The sequence below is a fragment of the Mesoplodon bidens genome (assembly GCF_964165515.1).
Source record: "Mesoplodon bidens genome assembly, chromosome: X".
Lineage (NCBI taxonomy): Eukaryota > Metazoa > Chordata > Mammalia > Artiodactyla > Ziphiidae > Mesoplodon > Mesoplodon bidens.
Window position 1 is genome coordinate 24,083,055 of NC_138163.1, and position 12,250 is coordinate 24,095,304.

At 37.8% G+C, this 12,250-nt stretch overlaps 1 protein-coding gene across 2 annotated transcripts in view; it reads right to left on the reverse strand.

Annotated features, from left to right (window-relative positions):
- SLC9A6 (solute carrier family 9 member A6) overlaps positions 1-12,250 on the reverse strand; it is a 53,436-nt gene that overhangs the window by 39,484 nt on the left and 1,702 nt on the right. For both annotated transcript variants that reach the window (XM_081222579.1, XM_081222578.1), the window contains exons 2-5: positions 4,658-4,857; positions 2,955-3,032; positions 2,587-2,663; positions 2,171-2,283 (exon numbers count right to left, since the gene is read on the reverse strand). In XM_081222579.1, the coding sequence (XP_081078705.1) occupies positions 2,171-2,283; positions 2,587-2,663; positions 2,955-3,032; positions 4,658-4,857 (468 nt within the window). The remainder of the gene's footprint in view (positions 1-2,170; positions 2,284-2,586; positions 2,664-2,954; positions 3,033-4,657; positions 4,858-12,250) is intronic.

Sequence of the window (12,250 nt, forward strand, 5' to 3'; positions counted from 1 at the left end):
ATTTCCTGCTGCAAACTTCATTTTTTCCTCGGAGCCTTACAACTCACTTCTATTTGACTTGCAAATTTCAAGCACACCAGTTTAGCAAAGACAGTAGGAAATGAAAACACAAGTTTGGTTTTCGGTTGGGATAAAATTTATGACCAGAATTACAGCTGCTATATTTAACTTAATAAGAATCCAATCATCAGGCTATTACAGCTTGAGAAGAAAAAAAAAACCTTCTCTTAGGAAACAATTACATGAGAATTCTTAGAAAATCAGAAGAGACTGAAGTTGCATTATAACTTTAATTGCTGAGTCACGTACAGCTCGCTTGCTAAATAAACCCAAGCAGACATGAAAGATTATTATAACCAGAGTTGGGAGAGCCTCTTCAAATGCCAACGAAAAAACAGGAAGCCTGTATTTTAAAAGATATAGTTTCTACTGCAAAGCATTTCATCTGGAATATCCTGATATCAAAGCTAACCAAGAGGGCTTCCCTGGTGGCGCAGTGGTTGAGAATCTGCCTGCCAGTGCAGGGGACACGGGTTCGAGCCCTGGTCTGGGAAGATCCCACATGCTGCGGAGCAACTGGGCCCGTGAGCCACAATTACTGAGCCTGCACGTCTGGAGCCTGTGCTCTGCAACAACAGAGGCCACGGTACTGAGAGGCTTGTGCACCACGATGAAGAGTGGCTCCCGCTTGCCGCAACTAGAGAAAGCCCATGCACAGAAACGAAGACCCAACACAGCCATAAATAAATAAATACATTAAAAAAAAAAAAAGCTAACCAAGAGAAGGAGAAAAGGAGGGCAGGAGCAATGCTGTAGAATTTTAAAAAGAGAACCTATGGCTCATCCTTCTATCAAGTGAACAATTGCAAAATAATAGAATTATTATATGGGCAAATACCTATATAATTCAGAAGAAATATAACTATCCAGCTGTATATAAGCAGAACAATTTTGCTTGAGCCATCCAGGCAATACTCCTACCAAAACAAAACCAGTTTTAATTAATGTAGCCAGTCGAACTGACTCAGGTTTCTCATAGATTTTGAAAAGTCGAGGACCTTGCTTCTAGTAAGAGAACATGGAAAACAGAGACCACTGGCTTCCTGCAAAAACCATCCCACCTTCATACTGATAATGGGAACAGCTACAAACAGTAAGGTGGCAGCCCTGACTATCTTTAAGGAAGCGATTTGCTTTTCAGTTCTAAAAATGCCAAACTATACAAATACCTCTCTAAAATGTCCTCTGAGCTTCTAAAATCATCTCCTGTAGAGTACAGAGCATATTTTCCTATTTTCTATAACACCCTGTGTTATCAGAGTTAACATAGGAATTCAGAGATAACCTTTGACTATGCTGGATGATAATTAAAGAAGATTATTAACTTACAAGGTCAAAGGGTAAAAGAGAACAAACCTCTACCAAGGATCTAAAATCTAGCATCAGTAAAAGAAAACTTGCATCCTTAGTTCAAAAAATGCAGTCTCTGCTCTTCAGCCCATATATTCTCTAAGTTCTTAATCTGAATGTAGCTGTGAAGCTCACCAATACTATATTAGAAAAACTACAATCTAACTCATCTAACTCAATACAATTAAATTCATTCTCTAGTTATGCTAATATCAAAACTATTTTATAATCTGAAAGCCAATTTTATAAAAACAATTCTTTAATGTATATTACTGCCCACCAATGACCCCAAATCACACTTGTTCTAGCACAACAGCCTTCTAACAATCATTTTTAAACTTTTTTTCTTACTCTTAAATGCAGATAGCTGAATGTAAACAGATTTTTAGGGATCTGTTTTCTAGAAGCTTGAAAGGAAATGTATAATTATTACCCATCTTAACTAATACAGTTCATCTTCTATACCCAGTCACTAGGGATAGAGACCAACCTGAAATTCTGAAGAAAATACCTTACGGTCCTCATTTAAACATCATCAAATTGTGGACTAGTAATAGGAAATACAGTAAAAAGAAAAAAATGTGTGCTTAAGCCAAAAGGAGCCATTAATTTTGTTTTTTTCCTCCACAGTTGGAAAGTATAGTAAGATGGGGAGTACCTAATCCTGAATTCTACACCTCAAAGAAATACGTACATGTGTGTTGATGGAAAACCACTGTACAACTTAAGTACTTAAGCTCCACACTCATGTAAAACATACCTGGATCAGTTGCTGATACGATGGCACCAAACAGCAGGCAATCTGTAAAGTAAAAATCTCCCGCAAGTTGTCCAGTTACTTTCATCAGTGTTACACAGCCATACATTATTGATCTGTTCAATAAACATATGTCTACTTTAGAAAAAAAATCAACTGTTAAAGAAGTTACAGTACAGTAAGAACAGAAAGATGGGTCTACTGTAGTACTTTGTGACTAATCCCAAATTTACTGCATGTGATTTAAATATGGTAATGCCTTAGCCTTAAGGAAAATTCAAACAACTTATCTGTGTGAATACATTTTACTGCAAAAGTTCTTGGACTCATTCGAGAATACAATACTGCAGAAGTCAAATATGTATTATTTTAAAATGATAATTTGAAGGCTAAAAGTGTTTTAAGCTTCAAGTACTTACCCAATTACGAAACAAGAAATTGCGGTTCCAAGAAAAGCATACGCTAAGATAGACCCAAGGTTTCGAAAGAAATGTCTCTGACAGAAAAAAAAAGTTACACTGTGTTAGAATACTCACCAATTACTTAAAAAAGAAAAGGTTTTCTATTCTAGTGTGCTATGCTCATATTAAATGCATTATTCATTCAAGGAAATAAGTAAGAGAAAGAATTTTTGTATGGGCATAAACTTCAGCATGTCAAAAGGATAGGAGAGGAGGGAGGACGGAGGGGAACCTGGAAGGAACTGCCTGTTTCTGAAGGTGTCAAAGATGATAAAGCCCATGGAGTTTAAGACTGTTCAAAGTATATGAAATACAAAAGCACTTACTCTTTTCAGACTATATCCCGCATAAAATATGATAGGAGGAAGTAATATGTTGAAAAATACTTCTGGATCAAAAGTAACCTGTTAAAATAAAGAGTTCTTTTAGATGAATTCCCTCAGAAGATTTCTTATTACATTATCAAATGAGCAAAAAGAAAAAAAGATTAAATGTTAAACTGGCAAAAGGCAAGAATATTACCACTGTGGTAAGTGAAAAATATTTCATATAGGATAGCTGTTATTCCACTTCTCAACCAAATGACAAGGAGATGATAGCGTTGGAACAATCAGTTAAGTCCTATCTGTGCAAAGTATCTTAAAATATTATGATAGCAAAAATTTTTTAAATAAGAGAAAGTATGAACATGTCTGCTTTAAATAAGAGACCCAAAACTGGTAACATAAAATTTGAGGGTACAACATTGTTGTTGGCAAGAGGAAACAGACTTCTTGCATAGGTAACATCTCTAAAGGTATATAACATAATATTGTGGTAAAAAGTTTCTGTGCAAGTCAGATTTCTAGTCTTGACAGCCCATTCCTTTTTTTTTTTTTTTTTTTTGCGGTACGCGGGCCTCTCACTGTTGTGGCCCCTCCCGTTGTGGAGCACAGGCTCCAGACATGCAGGCTCAGTGGCCATGGCTCACGGGCCCAGCCACCGCTCTGCGGCATGTGGGATCTTCCCAGACCAGGGCACGAACCCGCGTCCTCTGCATCGGCAGCAGGTGGACTCTCAACCACTGCGCCACCAGGGAAGCCCCAGCCCATTCCTTTTAATACCTATTCCCTATAATAATACAGATGCCCCCTTCTGTTCATAAGGCTGTAGTATTTGACATGAACACAGAGCAGCTACACATACTCATGCTAAAATTTCATTTCCTAGAACTTTTAAGGAACTGGAATTTTCCACAGGTGGAAAAAAAAAACTCTTGCTTCAAAGTAAACTGTAAGTTCATATGAAATTTTTAAAAGCATTAAAGATGGTCAGGAATACAACCAAGTAGCTATAAAAGCCACGTCCTGCCAATGTAGAAGGCAGAAGTGCAGGCAAATGGCCAAGGGTGGGCGAAAACAAAGACATGAGCCAAGAGGCCCTGAGAAGCTTCAGGATGGCAACTATGGGGAGGACAGGAGAAAGCAGCTGCAGGAAGGTCTGGAAGCCAGTAAGACTGCAACCCAACCTACATCAAGCTTCACGCACACCGTGGTACAGTACCTGATACTCAGGCTGAGGCCCCTGAAGTTGTGCCAGATTATGAGTCAAAGAAAGATTAACTTGTGCTCAGCACAGAACACAGTCAAGGCAAGAAAGAATTCAAAACAATATTAATGGAATATTTTAGGTATTATCAAATAAACTCAATGTGCTAAAGTACTATAAAACTCTAAGGGCCATAAGCAAATTGAAAGAAACACTTATAAATTCTGCTTCACTCAATACTGGTCACCATTTATTACAACTGTAAACATTACAGAGTGAAATCAAAAGGGTTGTAGTACTTAGCCTCAATCAGAAAAGCAAACTATAGACATGTCAATTTCCTGAGCCTTGCATTACATTCGTTAATTGAGGTTTTACTCCATTTGAAAAGACTGATTATTCTAAATATCATTAAATATGCATTACTTTTCTCCTGAATCACTTTGCTGCTATTATATACCTTAAAAGAAAATCCAAAGATTCCCTTTAACGAACAACTTACCTTTCTAAGCATTTCATTATCTTGAACGTTATTGAGCTCATGTGAACTGATCTCTCCTTTCAGCGTATACTCATAAAATTTTCCACTAACATTTACCAATAAGGTAGTTGGGCTTGACTGCACTTCACAGCTCAGGGTCACATTATTCACATCACTTGGAACATGAATGCCATATCGAAGCACAAGGCCCACCAAAAGACCTGGAAATAATAAAAGAATAATATAATCTCTTCTTTCAGACAGAGACTACTTCTTTTGTACCCCACACATACCTTTGAATTGATAACAGAAAATCTCTTATGATAGTCCCTTGTGATTCTAAACTCACTTTTAGACCAAATGAAGTTACATTTTAAAGTATTACTAAATTCTCAAATCTAAGAGTTCGATATTCATATAAGCCAGTGGGACAGGAAGGGAAAACATTCCCTAGGGTAACAACGTGTATCATTGCATCCCTAGATCAAGATATAAATAAGTGATTCGGAAGGTAACAAAATGAGGAAATACCTTCAAGTCATCTGTACACAGAATATGCTCCAAGGTGTCCCAACCTAACTGTGTAATCATGTTAGAAATGTGTTTACCACCTCCATCCATCAATTCACAAGACTTAAACACATGCATTTCTCAAGTTATTCCTAAATCACATGGCTGGCCAAATAACACAAATTTTACAAATTGGAAAGTCAATAATTTTTCTAGATTGATTGAGTTCTTCTAATACTAAAAGGTCAGATTTTAATTTTAAAATATGTTTCAAAATCAAAACATGGAACAGAAGTCCTGACTTTGACATTATGATGTCAATGTATTGCTGGAATTTTACTTAGATCATCATATTGACATTCAAATATGCACAATGATCTAGGTACTATAAACCTATACTGATCAAAATGTTTAATAATGATTTTATTGAGATATAATTCTATACCACAAAGTTTAACCTTTTAAACTGTACAATTCAGTGGCTTTTAGTATATTTGCAAAGTTGGATATTGATCATTACTATCCAATTCCAAAACATTTTCATTGCTCCACAAAGAAACCCTAGACCTATTAGCAGTCACTCTCCATTTCCCCTACCCCGACTCCCATCCCCTGGCAACCACAAATCTACTTTTTCTCTATATAGATTTGCCTATTCTGGACATTTCATATAAGTAGAATCCTACAATATGTGACCTTTTATGTCTGGCTTCTTTTACTTAGCGTAATGTTTTCAGGGTTTATCCATATTGCAGCATGTATCAGTGCTTCATTCCTTTTTACGGTCAAATAATGTTCCAGTGTATAGATATACCTCAATTGCAAACTGAACTCAAACGTCTGGAACTTTCCTTAACTCCACTATTAGTGGCATTTTACCTTCCTGTCTCCTTTCTCTTTCACCCTAACCAGTCAGCCTTTCTTTTAATATATGTGAATGGACTACTATGCTAAGTAGGCCCCCGGGGTTCACAGATGAAAACAAGGTCCCGCCTTCAGGGAGCTCTCAGTCCAGTTGGCGAAAACAGACTGAATAAACAATTATAACACGATATATGTGTATGTGTGTGTGTGTGTGTGTGTATAAACACACATACACACACACACACATACACATATATACAAGGTATTATAAAAACAGAAAAGATGTACCTAAGCAAGCCTGAGGGAGTGGGACATTAGTAAAGTCCTTCCAGAGGTGTCACCTAAGCAAGTAACAAAGTAAGAGAAAATGGTTTTCCAGGTAGGAGGAATAGTAGTACAGACCCAGTCAAGGAAGAGTGAGAAAACACAGCCCGTTTAGGGAATCATAAATAGTTCACTATGGCTGGGATATAAAGTGGCAAGAGTTGAGGTGTGAAAGACTGGCAAGGGCTGAACCACAAGAGACCTCGCATGTTGGGGAAGGGAGTGTAGACTTTGTCCTGAAAGCAAAAGGAAGCCACAGAACCACAGATGTCAAAGGGCTTGACATCAGATTTTTATTTTACCAAGACTGGTCTAGACTACAGAGGTTCAGAAAGGCCAGATAGAAGGCCACTGAGGTGATCCACGCACTAAGAGTGCAGGGCCTAATCTAAGAGAGCAGAGATAGGGAGAGAGGGGGATTTTTTTTAGAAAGTTTTATCTTGTAGAAGGATGTGGTGACTGACTGGACTGGGAGCAAGGGAGATGAAAAACTCAGAGGAACCTAAACTGACTTGGCAACTAGGTGGGTAAGCTGGCCTAGGCAATCAGGGGGGCAGGAGGGCCAGTCAGTGGGACAGGGAACAGATTTACAGGGGGAAATGCGCAGCTCAGTTTCGGACATGTTGAGTTTGATGTACCTGTGACACATGCACAGCTGAGTATGTGGGATCCGGACCTCAAGGAAGCGGGTGGATCTGGACTGGAGATACACACTTAGCAGTCATAAGATGGTTGAAGTGAAGCACAGATGGGATTACTCAGGGAGCAAACAAAGCGGGAAGAGGACTATGGATACATGCTCGGAGTTTTATGCCAAAATTAAGGGGTTGGTAGAGGAGGAGGAGATGATGAAGGAGTCTAAGAAAGAAAAGCCAAGGAGTAGGAAGAACAGAGGAGGAAGTGGTGAAAACTAGCAAATGCTGCAGCAAAGTCGAGGAAGACAGGCATTAAGTGTCCATTGAGTTTGGTAACAAGGAGGTCATAGGTGACCTTGCTAAGAGCAGTTTGAGTGAAGAGGTGGGAGCAGAAGCCAGACCAGAGTGGGAAGTGATAAAGCAGAAACGGGGAGTGTGAAAGCAGTAGTTGGCTGAGAAGGGAGGAGGAAGCAGAGATGAAAGATCCTTCTCGTCAACTTACAGTCACGTGTATTTTTTTTTAAGTGAGGAGCAACGAGTAACTGGTATACAGTACAATGACATCAACTCTAAAAAACGTTTTAACAAAGGTTCAGGTTTAAAATAAATGAAAGATAAAATATTTGCAAGTCACATCCTGATAAGGGGCTAATATCCAAAATATATAAAGAACTCATACAACTCAAAAGCAAAATAACAATCTGATTAAAAAATGGGCAGAGGATCTAAATAGACATTTTTCCAAAAAAGACACACAGATGGCCAATGGTACATAAAAAGATGCTCAATATCACTAATCATCAGGGTAATGCAAATCAAAAGCACAATGAGATATCACTTCACACCTGTTAGAATGGCAATTATAAAAAAGACAAAAAACGGCAAGTGTTGGCAAGGATGTGGAAAAAATAGAACCCTATGTGCTGTTGGTGGGAATGTAAACTGGTGCAGCCAGTATGGAAAACAGTATGGAGGTTCCACAACAAATAAAAAAAGAGCTACTATATGATCCAGCAATTCCACTTTTGGGTATTTACCCAAGGAAAATGAAAACATTAACTCAGAAAGATATATGCACCCTTATGTTCATTGCAGCATTATTTACGATAGCCAGGATATGGAAACAACCTAAGTGTCTGCTGATGGATGAATGGATAAGATGTGGTACATATACACCATGGAATATTATTTAGCCATGAAAAAGAATGGAATCTTGCCATTTGAAACAACATGGATGGAGCTCAAGGGCATTATGCTACATGAAATTAGTTAGACAAAGAAACACAAATACCATATTCTCTCTCTTATATGTGGAATCTAAAAAAAAAAATCAACAACAAAGCTCCATAGATACAGAGAACAGATTGGCGGTTGCCAGAGACATGGGGACGGGGATGGGAGGTGGTAGAAATGGGTGAAGGGGGTATAAATTTATTTAAAATTTAAAAATAATAAATGAAAGATACACTTTGAAAATATCTCACCTCCAAAAAAAAAACAAAATTAAAAAGTGATGGCTGGATATCAACCGTGTTTGATAAACATAACCTGGGAGAGAAAAGGCTATCACTCTATAGTCATCCTGCCCATATGATACAGGAACAGCTCTTTTCTCTACTATCTCACAAGACCTTCTAATTAAGATGTTCAGTAGTACTAAGTTGTCCCATTACATTTATGTGTAAAGATCACAGTTAAGCTACTACAAACAGTAAAAATATCAGCATAAATTCTTTCCATATCCCCAAGCTTGACTGTGTAAGGAAGAGTACCCACTGGTTCTACCATGCCCTGACCCAATGCTGAAATGTCACTGGGTGCCCTGAGGAGGGCTCAGCACTTGGACAAATCTGAAACACACACCTTGGCAGTTAGAACACCAGCAAGGAGAATAATTACTTAGGTTGGAAAAAATCAAGATCCTTTTATTACAGCATCAGACAGCTGAAAAATTGGAATTTCTTTGAATATAGTTGACAGATCAAGTTAACTTGGGTTCTGTGAAAGGTCAAATCCTAATCACGGAGTTAAAGCAATTCTCACTAAACAGAAAGTACACAAAAGGAGTGCTTTGTTAAGGGGATAAGGCAGAAAATTCTAGCCTCCTACATAGACAGAGGCACAAAAACTACTGATATCATGAAATTTAAAATTACCACTAACAGGCAACAAAGAGTACAACCACAAAGAGATATCTTTCACAAAACAGAGAAGTCCCATTCCTCCTACACATTCCTGACCCTCTTGTGCTAGAGACCCTCCCAGGGATACAGAACTCAGTATCACCCAAGGCCGCAACACTGTATGAGTCTCACAGTGGAAATTGGTTTTCTAATGGATTTCAGCACATTCTTCCAGATTATCACACTAGAAGCCTCTAATAGTCAAAAATATGGAAGGAACATCACTGGGGTGTTGAGTGTGGCCAAAATTGATAAGATTTCTATAGATTAACAAGTGTATGTATGTGTGTGTGTGTGTGTGTATTTATGTGTGTGTGTATATTGTGTGTATGTACATATGTAACACTTATCTACTTCTTGAAGAATGCTGTTAGATTCTGTCTGAAAAGCTAATTGAACTACTACAAATCTCTCAGTCATTATTTTCTCATCTATAAAATGGGGATAAATGACTTGCCCAACATTATTTGGCATTAAGTGGCAAAACCAGAACTGAAATCTGGGTTTTCTATTTCCAAAGTCTCTATAATTTTCTAATCACCTCCTTGCTCTCTCATCACTACTAACTTGCTCTCCGGTGGTCATGTCTCCATTCTCTCATAAGCTTCCCTCACAACTCACCTCCAAAACCCCTGTAACTTTAAGTGTTAACTCCCTTCATATCCAACCTTATTAAATTTAGTACAGTAGAGTGTAGGAGAAAAAGCACAAGTTTGGAAGGCAGATAGAAGTATGAATTCTGGTTCCATCAAGTTCTAGTCTGTGATCCCAGGGTACATAACTTCTCACTGAACCTCAGTTTCCTCATATGTAGTGATGATAATACTAACCTGTTTTGTCTTTATACATAAGTTTTACCTCTTCAACATGAGGCAATATGGTTCAAGGGGCTAAGAGAATGGGGCTCCTGAGGCCGATTGACTGTGTTTGAATCCTGCCTTAATACTTACAAGTTATATGACTTCAGGCAGGTCATTTAACCTCCCTGTGCCCCAATTTCCTCATCTGTAAAATGGGAAAGATAATAGTATCCATCTCACAGGGTCGTTATGAGGTTTAAATGAGATGATATTTGTTGAGCATCTAAGCAGTGTCTAACACATTATAATGCTCAATAAACACTACCTATTCAGTCACTAGATTGTAAGTGCTTTGTGGACAGGGATGATGACTCATATCTGTATTTCTTATCATATCGCATACATCAAAGACACTTAATATATATTTATTGATAAATCGCATTAGTTAAACCTAGGACTCTGGATGCTGTAGTTTAAGGCATAATAAATATTGCTTCCCTGTCTTCTGCTTTTTATACCATCTGTAAGCATACTGCAGTGAGTGATCACTTTTCAGACTTACTAACGGAGACTCACTTTTAAGCTTCTTAAGCAAGCTTGCCCAATGAACAGAACACTTGGGTGCTTCAACATTGTAACTGGGGCAATTAGGCTATATTACAATCTAGAACCTGACCACATTGGCAACTTAATCTCTCTCTCTCTTTTTACCCTGGCTTCTCAAAAAAATAAAGGAGAAGCTTATTTTAAGTAGTATTTTTCTGGGATTTAGATAGCTAAATCATCAGTGGGCTGAAACTTGGAGGTCTGGACATTCCCAGAGTAAGAAGCCCTTTCATCTGGAAGTCAAGCTGAAACATAAAGGTCTTCAAATAATATATTAACGTAACAGCTATAATGGTACAAGAGTCATAAAAATAGGTAAATGGCAGATGGTAATTAGGATTAGAAAATGTCCATTTCCATGGCACTGAAAATACTCTGACCCAGCCCCATCTTTTCTCAAACTGGACTTGGGAGTTGGTCAGGAGGCTGTTCATCCACAGCCCCCATCACCCATATTGAGAAAATGGGACAAGCTAAAGAATGCCAAGTCGTGGCAAATCAACCCAATTTGACTCACAGATAACACTCTTTCACTTTATATTCCACAAGAGATACCCTTGCTTTTCCTTCACAAAATACCAACACTAAGGTACTCCATCACTTTTCATTAACTTAGAAACATCAGGGAAAGCAATCAGTAATCCCACTTTTCTCCTTTAGCCCAAGAGTTAGAGGAGGTTAATGATTATCAACTACCAAGGAGCAAATATTTTCAGGGAAATTCTAAGTCCCTATTTGATTTTTATAAAAAAAATACTATACCTGCCTCTTAACTTACAAGACTGAATAATTAAAAGAACTATTCTGAGCCTAACCTGAGAAAATGCAGTTATAACAGCAATAATAATAATAGTATTGCAGCTCTCATTTAATGAGCATTTACTTAGGGGTCAGGTACGAAGCTAAAAACATTTCTTCCTCACAATAATGCTACTATCATTGTTCCTAATTTACAGACGACAGCGTAAGAAGGTAAGGGACTTGCCTAAGATCACACAGAGTTATTGGCATAGTAAGACAGGAACCCAGGTCTGACTCTAAAGCAGGGGTTGGAAATCACAGTGATGGTCTGTTTTTGTATGGTCCAAGAGCTAAGAATGGCTTTTAAATTTTTAAACGTTTACAGAAAGGAAAAAAACAAAACAAAGAAGAAAACGCAACACATTTTCACAACAGAGATTGATGTGATCCACAAAGCTGACAATATTTACTCTCTGGTCCTTTACAGAAAAAATCTGCAGACCTCTGGTCTAAAGCCTTACATCTTTAACCACTTCATCACACTATATCTCTCTACAGGAAAGAGGTTTCTGTGATCAGTTCCTTCTTTTAACACCGTAATACTCACTTGGCATTTAATGGAATTTAAGATGCCTTTATTTTCTTTATATGACCTGTCTACCCAAGAAGGATAAGTTCCTTGAAGGTGGGGATCATATACTTCTTTGTATTTTCTGTGCATAACATAGTAGGCTGAGTAGCAAAGGTTTGTTGAGGATAGTAAATAAATCACACACAGGTATACAGAGAAATTATATAGAGATATATAGCTTATCTGGCTAATTTAGCTTAAGGAGCACTGCAAATAGAATGCAAAAAAAAACCCATGAAATATGCAAACCACCCAATATGTCTAAAAACTAAGAATCCTAGGGAGCAAAGATATTTTGCACACAGGCTTAGAATTTTATT